This window comes from Fundulus heteroclitus, unplaced genomic scaffold (assembly GCF_011125445.2).
Source record: "Fundulus heteroclitus isolate FHET01 unplaced genomic scaffold, MU-UCD_Fhet_4.1 scaffold_485, whole genome shotgun sequence".
Classification (NCBI taxonomy): domain Eukaryota; kingdom Metazoa; phylum Chordata; class Actinopteri; order Cyprinodontiformes; family Fundulidae; genus Fundulus; species Fundulus heteroclitus.
In genome coordinates, this window is record NW_023396907.1 from 5232 (window position 1) to 26530 (window position 21299).

Genomic DNA, 21299 nt, shown 5'->3' on the forward strand with positions numbered 1-21299 from the left:
GAGTGCAGGCGCTGGGGATTGAACTGGGTACTTGCATCCTTCTCTGAGTGCAAGCGTGCTGCTCTAACCACTAGGCCAACACTCCCCATACACTGAGACGCAGCTCAGTAGGCAATTTGGGATTAGGTGCCTTGCCCAGGGGCACATTGACATGTGGCAAGCTGGAATCAAACCCACAACCTTCTGATTGCCAGACAACTACTCAACCCATCAAGCCACAGTCGCTTTAGTGGGGTGAAAGAAGCTATCTTGGTTAAAAGAGAAAAGCCATTACTAAACAGAGGGGGAGCTCTGTTTAGTGATGGCTTTTCTCTTTTAACCAAGATAGCTTCTTTCACCCCTCTAAAGAAAGAGTTTTAATGTATGTATGACACATATATTTAATTTTTCAGTTTGCGCCATAGAAAACAGCATTTTCTGTCAAACACTTATTTTGTAATTATAGGCAATTTCTTCTAAATTAGTACTTAAATACATTAAAAGCAAAGGAAATAGCTATATACATTCTTTATTAAAGATTTTGTTAAAGTTTGTAGGAAATTGCATGAATTATGTAAGCCACTCATTAAGAATATATACCTAAGCATAACACAAGGAGTGCAAGGACCTTTTTTGTTATATATTCCGGCTTTTAAAGCTTCCATGAACAGCGCACATTAAAATTTCAGCACATTGTATGAGAGCAGTGGTATAATGAGAACCTCACTGCAGCATTTGCTCATTTTCACAATAGGCTGCTGGCTTATTTAAACAATTCTTCAACATCTCAATTGAATGGTTCATATTTGATCCCTTAAAAGGCTTTTTACTTGTTCTGCTTTCATCTCCCTGACAGTTAATCTTGTTGTTATATACTTTGGACCTCAAATATCCTAATCCGTCTGTTCTCTTCTGTGATCTCATTTCCTCCCTTATAGCCCTGTTAGACGGTACACTGGGTGGCACAGACTGTATGGTGGCTGGAGACTCGTGCTCCAGTGATGAGACTTGTAGTCCGCGCCTACGTACTCTGCGGCAGTGTGTGGCCGGCAACGGCAGCATGAAGCTTGGCCCTGGTGCCAGGAGCCAGTGTGCCAACGCTGTCTCAGCCCTCCTGTCCAGTCCGTTACATGGCTGCCAGTGCAAACGAGGAATGAAGAAGGAAAAGAACTGCCTAAGCATCTACTGGAGTCTTCATCAGTCCATAATTTATGGTCTGTAGTTTTTTTTGTTGTTGAAAGCATGTTTTTAATAAGTCAAAAACACAGTGACTGACCAACTGAAATGTAAAATTAATAAATTCCCCCTTTGGCTTCACAGAGACAAAGGAAAAACAGATTTCTTTTCTATATTTTGTTTCATCCTATTATTTAGGCCATCTGTTTTCTTTCAGGACTCAATCTTGTGGAGAGCTATCCCTACGAGACCGTGCAGAGGGATCATGATTATGTCCGCTTGGCTTCTATTACAGCAGGTTAGCTGACTTCCACTTATTACCTTTCCCTGTTGTTTATACCATTTCATCCTTCAAAGACATTTTGTTCTGGTAATAATGCACATAATCCACTGACTTCCCTGCAAAACTGCCTAAAACAAACAGAGATCTCTTGTAGTCATCTAGGATGACATGTAAATATTCATCTGAGTGTATCTCCCAAAATCAAGCTTATTTGTTTGCATCGTGGATATTTATGAATACAAAGCTCCTTTATGTTCCAGGCTTAAATATAACAAAATAATCCTTGTGTGTTACAGCATGCTAATGGGGAATTTATTTTAAGCAACTGACTTTTGGTCATGCATTATTCTAAATATTGCATTTTCTTTTGCAGCATAGGGCTTTCTGAACAGCAAAAAAAAAATTTTTTTTTAAAAAATCACAAAAAAGGTACAAAACTTTAAAAGGAGGACATTTTCTTTCTATTAGAGATGAAGATGTCAGATTGCTAAATTTAATTTGCTTTTAATTTCTTTTACAGTATTCCCAGTGAATTACACAAGAAGAGCCAGGATTCTCAGAGACCTACCATACCATACCATACCATACCATATCTTTACTTATAAAACGCTTAAAAACAGCCAACAGCTGAAACAAAGTGCTGTACATTGCTACAAACTGAAACACATCAATTAAAAAACTAAAATAAAACGGTAATGCATTTAAACACTTAGAAGAAACACTTAAAATAAACAATAAAAAACAATTTAAAACATCTCGCTAGTGGTAAAATTCAAAGAATAGTAGTAGGTGTTAAGGTGAGTTTTAAAGGTGGGTAGTGAAGGAGCCTCTGTTATTACAGGGGCAGGTTATTCCATAATTGAGGACCAACAATAGAAATGGCACTGCCCCCTCTGAGCTTCCTCTTAGACCCCGGTACCCTCCAAGAGATGCAGTTCAGCTGACCTGAAGGGCCAAGAGGGCGAGTAGGGATGAAGAAGCTCAGGAGAGGTACGGCAGGGCAAGGTCATTCAAACACTTAAAAATGAAAATAGGAATTTTAAAATGAACTGTAAAATGTATTAGGAGCCAATGGAGTGAGGCCAAAATAGGGGTAATATGCTCTGTTTTTGGAGTGCCTGTTAAAAGACGCACGGTAACGTTTTGAACCAGCTGCAGACAAATAGAAAGAATTTTAATTTTGCGAGCTGCCTTAAGTGGTAAAAACATGAATCGGAGACTATATAACATATTTTAATGTTGGCACACTGCAAAGAAGATTAGTGAGAAAACAGGCCTCAAGGCTTCTTTAGAATAACCCCAGGGCAATGGATCTGATGAACCCCACTTTCACCAAAGCCAACCAGAGAGATCAGGCATGAATCAGCAGGATCCAGGAAACAATGATGCACCAATCCCTCCAAGAATACTCCTTTTGATGGCTGATAACCATGTTTCAAGGACAGCTGTAGTTTTATCATCCACCTGCTTCATTTTCCACGCCGTTGATAGTGCTTTCGCCATGTAGGTAGCGTGGGAACCCGGAACAGGTGATTGGGAATATTTAACACAAGTGGAGGAGTGATGTCCATCATCATTAAATATAGCAGGGTTATAGCAAGGAGGTTGGAGATTCAGCAGTTGTTGGCAATTAGACACAAGCAGGGGGCTCTGTTTTCTTTGTGACCAAATTTAAAAACAGCACTAACAAACATAAATCAAACAGAGACAGACGAGCAGCCAAACACACTAGCGCCCATCTAGCCACATCAGCAGCCGTACGATAATTTCAAATCAAGGCCACCTTGCCTACAGATGTCTTCACAAATACCACTGGTAATAATGTGTATGAAGGCTTAGAATTAAATCATCAAGGAGATTTGGTGACGCCAGTGGTGGTTCTTTCATAGATGGCACAATGGATGAGCCTGTCTTATTGTGCTCTAGCCAAACAGTCTATACAAAATGCAAAGTATTTTTTTAACCAATACATTTCAGCAGTATCTTGTAAGATAGGCTTTATACTGTAAAACTTAGGTTAAATGTTCTGGATATCCTTCCACAAGTTTCTTACAATAATTAGCATGCATTTGAGCCATTCCTCCATAAAAGTAATGACGGTCATTAAGCCCAAACACATTGACTAGTGTCATCAGACCTCTGGACACGTCTCAAAAACCTGACGTTTTTATTCCTGAGTGGTTTTGCAAACTCTAATCTGGTTTTTAATGTTGCTTTTGGAGAAATGGCTTCTCCCCCTGCTCAAACACAGTCATATTTGAAGTTTGTTTGCCTCCTCTACCATCCTCTTATTACTGTGTCTTATGAAATACAAACTTGCTAGTCATTAAACCAGTTGTTTTAAACTTTTAATTATTACTCCGACTGGAAGTATAGGCAATGTTCTGACTTATGCCTTAATTGAATGTTATGTTCCCTTGTTTTTCTCCCAATTTAAAGAGTAGCAAAGAGGAATGCTACCCCCCCCCCCACACACACACACACACACAGAGTAAATCAACTAAAATTAAAAGCTGGATGTTCGCTACCATTTCATGCTGCTATAATACAAAATGAAATCATTTTAGTCGTTTTAGTCAAATCAAGTACTTTATTAATCCCAAAAGTTTATTTGCCAATACATTTCTTTTATATTGACATGTATTGTAGTTTATACAGTGTAGTATAGACATGTAGTTTTACAATATTTTAGTATTTTTATTTGAAATTGGTGCTAAAGTTAGGTTTTTCATTCAAACACCTTCACTGCCAGGCTAATGTGTGAAACTGCCGGGACAGAATAGTGCGTCACAGACAGACCAACGCTTATCTTTTTCTGGCTTTAGAGATGATTGAGACCTGAAACAATGCGCACAAGTAATGAAAGTGTGTAATGTACTGTCACACCTTGGCACTTAGCTGTTTTTCACTACAGCATTCTTTCTCACCTTTTTTTAATCACAGCATGTATTTGATTTAGAAAAAAAAAAGGAAGTATAGTGTCTTTTCTGTCAGAAATAAGGATCCAATTTTACATGGAAGTTTCACCAAAGTTTGACCAAACCTTTTGATGGTTGTAACAACATATAATACCATAGTAAATAATACTTTTTAAAAGTCATTTAAACTGTTTATTTCATTCATAAATTGTAGCAAGCTCAAAAGATTTTCTGTATAACAAAATTATAAACACACTTCAGTAAACCTATGAATCATTTCCTAGGCAGCAGCTTCATAAAGGGTCATTTTGAAATTTTCATAAAGTAGCACACATCAATCCCTCACTGCACATCAGTTCATTAATGCCAATGCTTGTTTCTGTGTCTTCATAACACCATACTTTAGATCTGAGAAAATAATTACCTAAGAAGTGTGATATTCCTGCATAATAACTGAATTCCATATCTGGCTTACAAACGTTCTCCCACCACAGTCCAGTTTAATATCAAGATAATGGCCGAATAAAATGTGGAAAGCATTTTTGAGGCCTGTGATTTATTTAATTAGCTTAGTGGCATGCGCTGATAGCATATCATTTTACCAGTTCAAACAAAAAGATGACAGTTTTCACAATGTAGAAACAGTATGTCTGGATGATATTTCCTCAAATTAGTTTAATTTATTTTCATGTTGAATAATAATTAATTCTTATGCATATAGAATAATTTTTATGAAATTCCTTTCAGAGTCTTTTAAATTCACAAATACAGGACTAGCATGGTAAACGTAACTTACCATGTCTAACAAGGATTTGCTTCTCACTATACATGGCATATATATTTAATGTATCCCAGTAGCTTAGAATTTGCACAGAGAAACCACTTACTGTGAGAAAAGAATGAAGCATGACCACATTGTAAAATAATGACAACTCTAGAATAATGGGGGACAAATGTGTGTCTTGATGGACAAGGAATTCATTGCCTCTTTACTTTCTTTTGTTTTTATCTTCTGTGATGAAACAGTACAACTGAGTGTATTAGCACTTCATGACTACAGTCAAATACTATCACTAAATAATTTCAATTCAATTCCACTCTGGCTTGGTTTCATAGAGGCTCATCCAGACAAATTCAAATTTAAATCCAAGTACAAGCCCATTGTCATATACGTGTGGCAATCAAGCCCAGTTTGTATAATGAAATTCTTGGACCCCCCCCCCCCCCTTAATATTCCACAGTAAAAAAAAAATTAATTGAAAGAAAAAGCAATAGACAATTAAATGAGCAATAAGCAACATTTCATTATTTTAGATAGAAAGAATTAAAAAATGGGTATGTGAAGAACTAAAGGTAATCGTTCAGATGGACTATGGTCTGACATCACACCGCATCTCTGTAAGTCTCTTGTTTACATAGCCGGGCCAGCCGCCATCAGCCTCCATGATTGGTTTCTGTCTTTTCTTCTATATAACTTTGGAGAAATGTATAGTTGTTGTTATGTAGATGTTGTCCCAGATGTTTTTTTCCGACACAACGTATGACCGTTATAAATGATGCTGCAGAACTTTCTGTTCACTGCTTCAGACTGATACCTTTGTACAATAAGGTCTCTCTGATCCCTTCCAGCCTCTCTGCCAACCATGGCTTTTAGACAAAGAATGCGAGTGTTGCGAAATTATGTGAAAAATTCTTAAAAATCTTCAGGAAAGATTTACTTTTTTTCCCCAGATTAATTAATGTTAGGTTGGGAGACTAAATTATGCTGAAATTAATCATAAGGTGCTTCAGCAAAGTATTAGTTTAAGTTTAGTATACAGTGTGCGTACTTATGCAACCAGGTTATTGCATGTTTCTTTTTCACCTATATGAATTGTGGAAAAGTAATAATATAATAATAAAGAGTTGAGAGAAGTTTAGAAATTATTATATTATGGTCCCCTTTTTTACACCACGAAACAGATGCATGTATACACTTTTGAGAGACTATTTATAAATAAGCTCTGTCTGTAGAAGTCCTGGATGGCCTTTAAAAAAAAAAAAGTTCTAGAAAACACATTAAGGCCAAGCAAAATAAAGCACTGTAAATAATGAGTAATTAGAGTACCTATCACAGGTCTAACTTATTTACATAAACACAAAACTTTTTTGACACACTGATATTGCTTTTCAACTGACTTCTTGACTTTGAGCATCCTTTCATCCACAGACTCAGATGTTGGCATGACAACTGTGAATCGCTGCCTGGATGCAGCCAAGGCTTGCAACGTTGACGACTTGTGCCAGAAGCTGCGGACAGAATACGTCTCAGCTTGCATCAAACCTATGACCAAATCAGGCCTGTGCAACAGACCTAAATGCAATAAGGCCCTGCGCAGGTTCTTTGACCGGGTACCTGCTCACTACACACATGAGCTACTCTTCTGCCCCTGTACGGATACTGCGTGCGCAGAGCGTCGAAGGCAGACCATCGTGCCAAGCTGTTCCTATGAAACTGGGGAAAAACCTAATTGCATTACACAGATGAAGAATTGTAATGAAGACTATGTGTGCAGGTTAGTGCGACACACAATTGAAGCATTTTATCGTTTTGCATATATTTTAGGCAGTAATACAATTGTAATTCCCAGCTGCTTTTAGTAAACGATAACTGAATAAACAGTAATTCAATAAGCAGAATGGACCATTATTTTACCTTAAAGCTTTCTGCCACCATTGCTTTGAACACCCCAGAGAGAGACTGTTGGAATAACCTGTTAAATATTTAGTGCAGACAGAGAAGCAGATGGATCAGAGTTATTGCTCATTGCTATCTCCTGTGCATGCCCATTATTTTTCCTCAGCCCCATTACACTCACAGGGCTTTACTAATGATCCCAGGTCTGGGGGATAAAATATATTATTCTTTCTATCACTTTGTGTCTGCAGTTCAGTAGTTTCAGTCTTTTTAAACATTGAAAACAATATATCTTTCATGTCACGTTAATTAGAGTTAGAGCAGGAAATAATTCATGGAAAACGTGTAAAGGTTCCGTATAAAACTTTACAGGTTTCTGTCATGTTTCTGCTAACTTTTACCCATGTTGTGCTTTTTACAGGTCTCGTCTGAAACAGTTTCAGTTTGACTGCGAACCCTCGGAAACATCTGCCAATGGCTGCCAGCAGAAGAACTATGAAGCGTGTCTCCTCGCCTACACGGGGCTTATAGGTGGGCAGACATCTGAGATGTTACTCAGAGAAGGAAAAACATGTGCAAAACGAAGCAAAATGAGCTCCTGCAGGAGAAAATGGCATGCACCATATGTTTTGTGAAAGATGGAAAGAGGTAAACAGCCAGGAATGAGCGGAAGCTAGCTTGAAAGGAAATTAATGTACACAAAACACATTAAGACTGAGCGAGAGACTTAATTTAAAAAGAATAAAAGAAAACTTCAACCTGAACGTCTTCCTCAGTGCAAAATAATAAAATTGGCCTTTTTATATAATGTAAGCTGCAATCTCTTTTATAACAGTATGTGAGGGAAAAAAGAACAACCACCTCATTTCCCCACTCTGGATATTAGCTAATGCATTTAAAGAACCTTAGATGGTGCTCCTTAGCAGAAACACTCACTTGGCATTTTCCATTCTGTCTCTTATTTATTAAAGCACTTGGAATCCCACCTCCACCATTCTGATACAAAAAATCTCCCTTGAACTGAAAAAAAATAGAGAATTAAACCAGTGCAAAGACTCTCAGACTTCTAATATTAGAATGGTATTATCTCCTTACAGCAGAGCAACAGGAAATGCAGTGACCATTCATGGCTAAAAAAAATAAATAAAGCAGTATGAATGCAATGCAGTGTAACAACTCAAGGAATAATGAATATTTAATACTAATCGACCTGTGGTGCTATCTGTCTGCAGGAAGTACGATAACTCCCAACTATGTTGACAACTCCACATCCAACGTGGCTCCGTGGTGCTCGTGCTCACCGAGTGAGAGCATGAGGGATGAATGTGAGCGCTTCCTGGGATTTTTCACAGACAACAGCTGTCTCAGTGAGTCCACACCGATATCATATGTTAGTGTAACACTAAGCAAGACATAATTCTGTACCAGAGCAGGGATATAAATGGTTTTAAAATCCTAAAAAAAGAAAGAAATAGAAATCTGATCAGTGTGCATGCGTGTGTGTGTGTGTGTGTGTGTGTGTGTGTGTGTGTGTTCACATTTGAATCAATACGGTACCTGGGAATCGCTACCGGTACTGAACGGTACCTATTTTTGTTACTTTTCTGTGTTTACGTAGTAATAAATGTTAGTTTATTTCTCAATATATAAACTTGATTGGATCTAGAAATAAACCTTAATAAATAATTTATGAATTTAAATACATTGCCTGGATCCACAGCACAGAATAAAATTCAGATAATTGTTTTAGTGCAACAGTTTCAGAGAAAAAAAACTATAATATAAATATTATATTTTATCCAGCTTTGTAAATCAAGGTGCAATACATTTGCAATGAGTGAACAGAGAGGCTCTCCACTCTGCACTCTTAGCTCTGATTGCAGGTGAGTCTCAGGATGAAGCTGCAGCAGCTGTCTGTGAGACAGAGCTTGGATAAATTAAAAAGGAGTTTACAACAGCACTCGCTGCTCTCCCAAGACAATAACTCCAGAATGATTGTTACTTTCATGGGAAGTCACCAATAACAGAAAAAAGTCGCTGGACTCTTCGCTAGCCGTTGAATGTTGTTAAATATAGCAAGAAATTTGCTCAATTGGCGACAGTGACCGGGTGCTTCCTCAGATTAGAAGTATTCCCACCAATAGATTTGCACGTCACCTCACAAATATTGCGGTGAGCGTGATCTGCAGCACATTTTGAAAAGTAGAGCAATGTCTTTAGGCACTTTTTCCACTCCCTCAGTGTCACAGTGATGCATTCAGTGTACCGAAACATGGTGCCGTTAGATTTTTTATATATTTTATATATATATATATATATATATATATATATATATATATATATATATATATATATATATTCAACTTGTAAAGATCCGTTAGATTTGTTTTGGCTAAACAGATCGTCGGAGGAGCGTCCAGAGAATCAACGGTTTTTGTCACCCAGAAGTGAACCTTGCCCGTATCTTCACTCTAAACCCCGGCTGAGATCCATGGACACTGAGTAGTCCAGAGAATCAATGGTTTCTATCACTCAGCTGTGCACTTTGCCACATCTGTTTTTAGGAGCAACATTGAGTAAAAACATCTCCTTTTCTCTTTTTACTCCGTATACATTTTTACTCCATATACATTTTTTGCCTGGGCAGCACATACTAGGAATAGTTTTAATGCCTTAAGTACTCCAGAGGGAGTTTGTTTGAACTGTGCTGATTATTTCCAATGTGTGATTATGTTATAATGGATTTGTGTTGTTTTGATTTGTGTTGGTGAGAAACAAGTCTTGACAATCGGCTGAGATGGAGGTTTTCTTTTTCCACACTTCTTTCCCCCTCCTCTCTCTCTTTCTGATTTCCCGCCGTTTGTTGAAGTCTTTGTCTGTAATGGTTACCGCCCTTCATCAAAGTTCACCTTCACGCTAGGCTAGTGAGTTAGCTGTGATCTCAGAGCTGCCATCTTACGCACGGCATGTAAGGGCCGGAGGCCATATGTCGTCAGAGCCGCCATCTTGTGCAGGGCACCGAGTAGCCCCGAGAGCCTTAGCTGCAGGCAGTTGTGAAGTCACTCGTTGCTAACTGACTAGCTTTTGTTAGCCGATCGCAACTTTGAAGCCAATTAGAACAGTTTAGAAGCTTACTGTTGCATGAACTAACACGGCTAGCGGCTAGTTTGCCAGAGGTGTTCCCCATCTTAGCTTCATGCCTGTTGTGTATTCCAGCGTTTTCTACCTCAGGGCTATTTAGCCAGAATTCTTTCAATGCTGTTAACTCAAAGTCCTGACATGTTGATTGTGATGGTCCATTGTTGAAACCAATAGAATTCCTTATCAACTGTGAATTGATTACAAATTGCTACCTCTCAATTAATCCATTTTGACTGACTTTATTTTCATTTGTTTTGTTAGTCATCTTTATTTAGTAGCCTGTAGTGTTTCTAGTACTGTCATTAAGCAGCATAATTACTATAACAGGAAGTTATTTTAATAAATAACAACTAGCTAAATCGTAGGTGTTTGTGGTTATTTTGAATCAGAAATTTAATGGTCTCTAAGTTACCAAATTACCTCCTTTTGAGTTAATAATTGAATATACATTTTCATTGGCTTGTGGTGAATGAGTAAAGGTTAAAACTCTTTGCAGTTATATTTCAAGTTTTCAACATTTGTTGGATGAGTCAAACCCAATCGACAACTGTTTAGACACCTTTTTTTCCAGGCTACATAAGTTAATAACTGTTAATCACTAAGCCAATTGTTAGTGTTAATCATTACAGGCTCATAGCCCTTGATCACAACCATTTAAAATAAATTTTGTAATAGCTATCCTTTGATTTCGAATGATTATAAATTATAATTTCCCATTATCATTGCTAATAATATTCAGAATCAAACAGGTATAATTGCATAAAAGTGTCTTCAGACTAGTTCAAGCACTATACAAGTACAAGCCATTTACCATTTTACCATTCAATCAAAACACTATTTAAAAAGAGCTACCAAAAAATTTACTGAATTTATGTAGCACATTTCTAGTTATACTGATGCTTTATACACTATAGCATCACATTTACCAAATTGCACTCACTAATTTTAGTTCTTTTAACCAGCTACTTAATGGTTGATAATTCTGTTGACCAAAAAACCAAATCAAAAGGATTTATCCAGTGTTGGATTATTCTTTGCCCCTTTCCTTAATCATTCGATTAGTCATAAAGCCTTTGTAACATCTACAAAACAAAAGTAGAGACATCTTTCAAAGACACAAAAGTTTTTTTGTTGTTTTTTTTTTTTAACTTGGAAGGGAGCAAAAACATATTTATTTCTTCAGCAGCACCAACCTCTGTGTACAGATATGATAACTCCAAAAAGACCCATGAACTCAGAGCCAGTAGCTACACCCTGCAGTGCAATGACCCCTCTCTTCCTTAATAAAACATATACACTGAAAGTTGTATCTGGTCATTTCTGACCTGGATGCAGTTTGTTGCGCAGGAAGCTGAACATTCTTCAGACATCCTGAAGTTCTGCAACCACTGCAACAAACATCCACCACCAGGAAGCTCAGTTAAGCACCCAGACGGACAGTCCGACACTGCTCCATGGCTTCCCACATGCTCTTGTACTCATCTAGAGTCTTTTATCTTGCCATCTGCAGGATTTTCTGGCTCTCTTCTTTTACTTTGAGTTAGATAAAAAGCCATGGGTTGAGCTATAGGTTTTTCATGTCCACCACTATTGTGCTGTGTTTGTGTCATTTGCAAATCTTTTCACGTTACTTGCTGGACTCTGAGGCCACCATTACAATTGAGTACCATTGAAGTGGTACTCAAATGTAATGGAAAACAAAGCAAATTGTATAAAGTTAAGTAGAGCAGAATCGAATCGGGCCAGGTAGTAGTGGGTCCCTCAAAGGAAAAGTCCTCTAGGGACCCAAAGTGGGCTACAGATTGAGCATTGTTGAAAGACTGCAGACAGCCTTAGCTTATTTGCTGACCCTCCATCTGTTTTTAACAACAGTGTGCTCATCCTCTTTTTGGCAGGACAATGCACTGTCATAAAACTCATGTCATTTCAGTCTGAGGTTTGTGACATGACAATTGAATTCACTGTACTCCAGTGGTATCCACAGTCGCCAGATTTTAATGGCATTGACCACCATTGCGGTGGAACAGCAGATTTGTATCAAGGATGTGCAGCTGACAATTCTGCAGCAACTATGCTATCATGTATCTCAGAGAAATGTTTCCCTGTACCATCTGTACCACAAAGAAATTGAGGCACTTCTGAAGGCAAAAAGTGTGCCAACCCTGTGCTGCAAGGTGTACCTAATAGCCAGTTTTTATCCATACCAAATTAAAAAAGGAATGACTTCAAGCTCCGTACACCATTTATTGTAGATGTGTTGTTCTGTTACTCTTTATACATGTTGAGTATACACAGGTACATAAAGACAAATAGTAACATACAGTGATGGTTCATTCGGATTTCTTTGTCTGATGTTCCATTAAATACATAATGGCACTGCCGAGCAATTTCATTTTGAAGGAAACAGAAAAATTGTATTCACTAATCAGAGTGAATCATACAGATAAGCTGTAAGGGGTACAATTGGAATTGACTTAATGTGAAAATCAAACAGTGTTTGTGGTGGCAAAAAAAGTGCAAGGTTGTTTGGGTTCTGTTTGACAGATATTTCTCAGCAGGCTCCAACAGTAGCAAAATGAGATATATTTAATACAGGCATTTTGTGGCATTATCAGTTTGCTCTTGGTGTCTGTTTTCCATTTACATGCCCAGTTTATCCTTACTATTACTATCCCTCTTGCATACTTTCCTTGATGATTGTACCTGAGAGTTCACATAGTAGGTTCTCTATGAATTATAAGTAAGTAGCCCCCTCAAATGTGAGTGCACTGCGCATTTTTCCAAACCACATGTACTGATTTTACCTTGTCATTAAAAAAAAGTATGAGTACAATAGATGATTTGAATACTTTTTTCGGTTTTCATTAAATTTAGTTTATTTTCTGTATGTCTACAAACCGGATAAAGCTGCTGTTGCTTCTGATTTGAATTGGTATGATTACAGTAACAAATGAACCATTATTATAACCTCATTAATTCAGTCGAAAACATCTTGTTTGATTAAACCCTGGTCTCTATTTTGCTGAACTGCAGGACAGACTTGACTGGTATAAACAACAAGCCAACTGAATTTACGCTGTTGATTGCTGTTCAGCAACGGCAGCTTTATTTTACGTAAGATTTGTTGTTTATTATTCCTGGTGCCTGCAGTACTTTGCCCTTCGATGGATACACGTATTGGGATATAAACTGTCTGCAACAGTGTTTAGGTAGGTGGTGCATGTCAGTACCACCAACATGAATAAGCAATTTCAAGGTTTTTAAGGCTGCAGAATCTTGTGCTCATATGAGTTGTAATTCATTTTTAAATTGAGTCAGTAATGAAAGACATTCAGGATATAAAACAAAAAAAAACTCTTCTATTAATTACATGCTTAGCTGCAGTACTTCTACTGAAACTTTTGATCGGAATATGTTGGAAAAAGTGGGGCACACTTTACATTTGTGTTTGAAAGAAACAAATGTAACATCATCTTGTATTATAACATTGCAGGCTGCAATTTCAGCCAACAGTCCCATGAGTTCAGTTAACCTTTGGGAGTCTCAGATGTTTCATGTGTTATAAAAAAAAACAGTCATGATGACGGAGAGTGTCCTTAATCAAGGTCATCCTACATGTGTACTCCTGTGATTTAACTATGCAACGTCAATTTGAAGGATTTAATCATTTTTATGTCACTGAAGTAATTTGACTACCTTCTTCATTTTATCATGAGGCGATGCAGCCATTATTCATTCATGTACAGGTAACTAGGAAGCCATTAACTTAAGGGCAATGCCTCATCATACAGCCATGATGAAAGAGGCACTGTATGTCCCTCTCTGCTACAGTGTGCAAAACCAAAAACTGAGGTATGTTGTCAAGAGAAACCAGACAAACAAAAGACAAAAGAAACTTCAGCCCTCAAAAATAAACTGATTGGCAATTTTTTTTAAAAAAAATGTGTATTTTTTGGTCTGTTAAAATGTGTTCCAGCCAAAGTTTGCATCTCTAATCAAGATAGACTTGGTTGCAAGACTGTGGCACAACATACGCGATCAAGAGGTCTGCACACTTTCATACCATTCAGGGCAAAGGAAACAAATGGGCATGGGTGACAACGTAACACATTTATCTGTATAAGATGTACAGGAATGCTCCTAGGGGATACCACATATACAGAACACACAGAGCACAAGTAGACTTGTATTTCGCATTTTACCACCTCACACTCATTCTGCAGTCCAATATAACATTTTAAAGTTCCTTATGGCTACCTCCTGAGGTGGATTGAGTTATTATTGTCCTTGTTCTGACTTCTCTGTTGATCATGATTTGTAATTAACGTGTTTGGAGTAAGACAGCCTGCAGCACCACGTTAAAAAAGGCACAAGTTATCACATAAGTTATAACGCATTCTCTCATAAAATCAAACAGACATTAATTTGGTAGACAATAAAATCTTTAACTGGCTTTTGTTGGCTATAACAATAAATACTGCTGTGTTATTTTTCAAAGGTTAACAAAACGGTAAAATAAAATATATAGATATATAAATAAACATGCCCGTTTTGCATATTCAAAATGCATGCAGATTAGAGTTCAGTTGTCCACCCAACTCTCCAAAGAGAGAAGTACACCTCCCTTGTGTTGCCTAACAAAAGTCATCTCTCATGGTTTGGTCATGTTAAAATGAGGCACGATGCTTTTATTTAGAGGATAAATTATCACTTTTTATCTTTAACTAATAAATTACAGGCTCAGGAAAAACATGTTTTATAAGCCCAATTCGCACGGAATTGGTTTTAGCTAGGGACCTCATGTGATAAATAAATTGCCTCCCTACGTCAGCTTCTTATATTGCACATTCACACCGGATAAGCAAAGCCCGAGTTTTGCAGAAATTTACATCTATGCTGCTTATTGGGCATGTGAGCGGCTGTATTATAGAAGCAGTGCAGCCAACATGCCACTTATAAGCATATCTGGGCTCTCTTTTTTCTAAAGTAGGTGGTCGATTTTTTGAGTCTCTGTTTTTGGGCTCGTTTTTATATGCAGTCGGTTATTTGGGCTTATTGTTTGTCCAACAGAACCCCTTCTCCTGTCTATCGCACTGTGCAACAAGAGTTAGAACTTGCGCTGTTGTTGCATTTTATAGACAGTGAGAGCCGGTTGAGGTCTGTTCCCATAAGCAATACGTATCCCCCACCCCGACTATTTTATGAATAGGAAAAGCTGCGGTGGGTAGACATTCTCTGGTGGGTTGCTTCCTGGGCTTGTTTTCCGATAGGGTTTTGCTGGGCCAGGACCCAGGGTTTTCTACACACTTCAATGCAGTCACCATTCTTCATCAAACGCAAATAAAAATGCGCCCAGGAAACTAAAAAAACTGCCTATTCACGTATCGGACCCTGCCCATTTCTGTCCAAATCACAGAGCTGCCTATTCGCGTTGGATTAGTATTATCACAGGACCTCGGACTTCAGCAAAATATAGTAGGTATTTTGCGGGGGAATTTTTACTTTACAAATTAGTGACATGAAGCATTCACACAGGATTAGAAACACATACAATCTCCATAATTATTACAAATCACATGTGGTCCACACACCAGATCTTCAGAATCAGACATAATCTGGTTTGACGAAACACTAAAACTCCTACCCAACAAATAGGAAGAGAATAACATTAAGACAGGACCTGTCATACCAACCAAATCGCACAGTCTAGTTAACAAGATTTCATGATTGACTGTGTCAAATGCTGAAGGCAGATCCAAAAAGACTAGAACAGTGCATTTCCCTGAGTCCATGGACATCACTGACTTCCCCGCGGCCCTGCATGGATTAAGCGTGTATAGATGATGGATGGATAATCAAAGACCAGCGCTGTTTGCAACATACAGTTAGTACCATAAATTTTCTGTCACCTAAAAGCTAATGCTGAAACAAAGCAAGCTGTTGTCCCACAAGCTCTAAAACAACAAGGGAGATTAATTACATAATGTATCAGCCTGTGCTCCTTAATATTTAGAATATCAATCACACACATTCCAACTAATGGTATCTAATAACCTGTTGATGCAGGATTAGGTCACAGAGGTCCAGTAGGGAAATCAAAACAACTCTCTCCAACTCATTACAGATTTTAGATGTTGTTTAGGTGTTTTTGGTCAAGCAGCATATGTCCACCAAAGCAAATGCAAACAATGTTTTTTTTTTAAATAACTTTATGAGACTTGTTCATGTTAGATTCATGAACCATCTTATTATAGAAGTTATTTAGTACTTTTTTAATTCATTGTACTTCTGGTCTGCTGCTGTAGCTCCTCTATTTTCCATCTTACTCCCCTTTCCTTTGTATCTCTCCAGACCTATTTCCTAAAGTGTAAATAATTCATGTCTTACTGATCAAGGTGAGTCTTTGTTTTCTTTGTGTATGTGGTGAGGTAAGTGTTTGGCAACTTTCTCCTTGTGCCCCCTGCCTGGAAAAGGCACCAAGATCTCTGTGTTATATGGCCGGTGCCAGTGATCTACGAGTTAACAAGTTCAATGTAGAGAATACTAAGTGTACATTGTTTTCTTATGTCAATCCTATCCATAATTGTTTTGGCAAACATTTTTTCACAGAAAAGTAATTCAGGTACTAAACCCATTTACTCTGATGATAAATAGATACTTTTATTTTTACATTTTCTTTTTTAGAAAATGCTCTAAATATGTTTGGAAGAGAATCAGAGCAGCAAACGCCTCTCAGCACAACAACCCAAAGCAGAGAAGAAAGCCGGAGCAGCACCTCTCAACCACAGACCATTGAGACTATGAGGAACATCCTGGAACCAGTGATACCCACACAGGTGTGTAGACCTTCTTTCAGATTCAACACAGTAGCCCCACAGATGCAGAAATGAGAGGAATATTTTCTATGTCATGACCAAAATATACGATAAATGCAACTAAATCATAAACCTACTTTAACAAATTTACTGCATGCATTACATTTACATAAATTCGATTTCATCCCATCTGAGGGGGTGAAAAGGTTGGCAGGCATTGTTGCATGATGATTCATTGTTTCTAAGTTATCTGTTGACCAAACCATAAATTCCATCTCTGAATCTCCTCAGGGTTCAGTATTGTATGGCTATTAGCCATGTTTCTTGGTTGACAGCTGCAATATTTTTATCACCCAATGTGACACAGGTAACTGTATTGCATGTAAGAGATATCATTTATCGCACAATAAAATTTATGACAACCCCAACCTATCTTTTCACATGTCCGCTACCCTCAAAATCAAACTATCAGCATTAAAGCAGATTTATTATTTTCCTATCCATCTGACTATTTTAATTGTAACAATACATCCAACCCATGAGAAGGGAATATGCAATACTAAACTGTAGCAATATTTTTGGGGGGAATCATCTTTTTCTTAACAAGTGGAGTAAATGTACCAAAATTCATGCATCCATCCATTGTTTATCCTTGGTTATTCATGCAGGCTTGGGGGGCTGTGGGTCTGGTGCCTTTCTCTGGCAGTGTTTGTGTAAGAGGGGGATTCTCCAAAAAATCCCATTCTCAAGGCTTTACAAGTCCCTAAAACTGTGTATTTTGTACTTTTATGTGTAACACAAATCAAAAATGTAATTATGTCAAGGCTTAGTTTTGCAATGGAATTTATATCACTGAGAACAGAAAAACCAGATATGGTAAAAGGACTTAGCGGTTTTCCAGTCATACTGACCACTCAAATCGCTGTACACTAAAGCCACACTCACCCAATCACACTCACTAACACGCACACATTCATACACGATACAAAGATTGGTAGGCAACTTCGACATGTAACAGGGGGAAGTTGGAATCAGGCCCACAACCTTCCGATTGCAAAATGACTACACAACCCATCAAGCCACAGTTGCCCATGTACATTACAGGAGCTTGTGGTGAATGGACAGGCAACAGACTGTGCTTATACATCATATAACGCAAAGGAGGATTGTGGGATTCCTTATAGCCCCTTAGCACTGGTAGGAGACATTGTGCAGTTTCTATGCTAAAGGAGCTATGTGTTTGGAGTTGGAGAACTCACTTAAATTGAACTCAAGGGTTATTATGTCCATGGTGTCTCTAGAGCCACTTTTCTGACTATGGAGCTGCCAATTACCAGAGCCGGCTTCCCAGCGGGTGTGTCGTTGAGTTGGGAAAATCTGTTAGAAACGCAGACGGGTTGGTGGTGACCTTGGGGCTGAGATCTAGAGCTATGCTTCCTGCGTATTGTAACCCAGCTGGCCTGATGGGGGACTGCTACGTGAAGCTAATCTCTGTGGCTCTGTGCTAGCTAAGGGGTGTCCATCTGCTAGTTTTTCAACAAAGTGGAGCTGGGTCTACAAGTAAGGAGAGTGGGGTAGAGTTAGACAGAGACGGAGAAGCTGATAGAAAGATAGGTAAGGAAGCTATTGTAAGGCTAAATCTAGGCTAGGCTAATGACCTCTTTGCACGGCAAAAAGAGCAAACCATGTGAAACACAAGGAGTTCCCAAACATGAAGTGCAGCAACAGATAATGTGTTTTAAATGTGCTTATGTGTTAGAAAAAGAGAGGTGTCAAGGCAAAGAGATTTGAGATAAAATCGAGAGTCTGGAATCGCAGCAACAAAAAATCGAAATATTTTGTGTTGTTGTCATTCTCACTCTTTGGAATCTACTGAGCTCATGAAACCGTTTTAAAGTTATTTCATAAATTATGAAAGGAGACATGTCATACACAATTCACATTTTGCACATTTCTGAATTCAATTGATTACATTTTATTGATACAGCTGCCATTTCACAAATTTGAAAACACATTCCTCAAACTTTACCTGAAATCTAAAATTGATCTTACTCTAAATTATTGATCCATTGAGCATTCAAACTAGGTCTTTAACACTATACAATGAATACTTTTTCTCCCTTTCAGATTCTGGGAAATGAACTACTGGTGGGCCATGGCACTCTCCCCTCCAACAGTCTCCCAAACTTGGCCCCGCCTCTTGGCCAGATGGTGCTGCTGTTGCTCCTCCATTGCCTCTATGGACATTAAACCTCGCAGGGAAACTCGCTGAGGACCCTTTAAGCATATGGAAGAACCAGACGAAAATTGACACGGGGTATTATTCCTTCTTCTAAACATGAACAGTGGCACAGTTTATTTTTCATTTCTGTGTCAAAACAGTGTTTTTTCACACGTGGGGGAGACTTGTGCTGTCATGCACCAGTGTGTACATTTGTACAATATGTGTTTAAGCAAGCTGAAATGAAGTTAAAATACAATTTCATGGACTAACCCAGCAGTATTACAATGCTACATATAACACAGACATGTGTGATACTGTACAAGGCGATGAAAAATATACCTGTGAAGATTTGTTTGTTTTTGAAATACCAAAAGGAAAATATCCGAAGGAAACCAGTGAACCTTGTGTCTGCACTGTCTTTAGTGCTTTAACTGTTCTGGTCGATGCTGGAGAAGATAGAGTTTACCAATCTCTCTAGTTAGCTGAATAAGGAGCTTTATTTCTCAACAATCCCGGAGTAGAGGTAAAATAGATTTTGTTTACACATCCTGAACTAAACCACAGATTTCATGTCCAAGAAGATCTCCAAAAAGATGCCCCCAGCTGAAGTACGTAAACAACTCTGACATAATTATTGCCATCTCTGTCAAGACTGCAGACCTTTGTAACAGGACTTTTTATCAAGACTATTGTGCTTTAGCGATAACACCTCTGTTTATAGAATATATAGGTCTTTGGTTTTTATCTGCAGAGACATGTTGTTGGACTTGAAAGGAAGTAACCAGAAAACCATTAGGTGTACCTGTAGCTGCTGTGCTTTGTGTTTGACTGTAATACCATTTTATTTCTCGTTGTGATTGTGACCATTGCTATAAGCCTCACTCTGCTTTTTTCTGCCAAAGAGGGACGAGAACAAATTTGACATATTTTGTTTACGCCAACACCAGGATGGAGCCTGTTAGAGATTTGACAGAAAAGAATGATTCTGTGTTTTCTGTTCTAGAAGATGCATTGGACCCTTTGGACAGAGGCAGAATTGAGTCAAATAAAAGTTCTCAGATACTTCTATACACCTGTTTGGGTTATTTTAAACTGTTTTTGTAAAGTTATTTGTACTTGCTGGTACACTGCAAAAAGGGAACCTAAAAGTAAGTAAAAATGTCTAGAAAGTTGTATATTTGTCCTTGATTTGAGCGGGCAAGTTCAAATGGTCTGCCAAAGTGAATGTCATTTTGCACTTAAAATAGGAACAACTAATTTCCATCATCTTATTTCAAGTGAAGTGTATCCATCCTTTCATCCATCCATCCATCCATCCATCCATTATCTAACACGTCTATCCCTTGTGGGGTCGCAAGGGGTGCTGGTGCCTATCTCTAGCTGTCAATGGGCGAGAGGCGGTGTACACCCTGGACAGAGCACCAGTCTATCGCAGGTGCTGTATATCTAATCATCTTATTTTAGGGTTCAAAATACTCATTCCGTTAGCAGGTAATCTTATTTACCTGCTCAAATCAAGGACAGTTATACTAATTTCAAGAAAATATTTGCAGTTTATACCTGAAACAGTAAGATCTTTGGGACTATGTTCTAAGAAAGCATTTATTTCACAATTTATCCTTTGCATCTTGCCTGGCTTTACTTCTTACAGATAATCTCACTTTCTCCTCAAACATCCTCTGATATATTCATGCTGGAATTTATGATAACATGATATCATGATACCACCAGCTCTGTGCTTCACAGGTGAGGTTCTTCTCCTGCAATGTTGTATTTGATTTATACCAAAAATGCACTGTGTTCTTGGGTTCCAATAATTCAATATCATACTCATTTAAAAGATGAGACCAAAGCATATTATTACAAAAGTCCTGTTTTGTTTGGCATTCATGTTTTTATTAGAGAGTAAAGGCTTCTTCCTTGCACACCTTACACTATATTTGAACTATACAGTTAAACTTTTGCACTTTCTTTATAAATAAGGATTTTATTTAAAACCACGTTTTGTAGCACACAAGGATGCTATAAAAGGCAAAACAAGTTAAAGCTACAAGCGAAAAACAAAATAAACCAATGACATTAGCAA

At 38.0% G+C, this 21299-nt stretch overlaps 1 protein-coding gene across 1 annotated transcript; it reads left to right on the forward strand.

The window, feature by feature from the left end:
- Positions 1–917: 917 nt before the first annotated feature.
- On the forward strand, positions 918–20281 carry LOC105938155 (GDNF family receptor alpha-4; the record flags this gene model as incomplete). Its single annotated transcript, XM_036132239.1, is given in 7 exon segments — positions 918–1193; positions 1373–1453; positions 6566–6911; positions 7455–7564; positions 8266–8400; positions 16859–17010; positions 19117–20281. Coding segments are annotated over 7 exon segments (1223 nt in total), but the record flags the coding sequence as incomplete, so codon positions are not given.
- Between the last annotated feature and the right edge of the window lie 1018 nt (positions 20282–21299).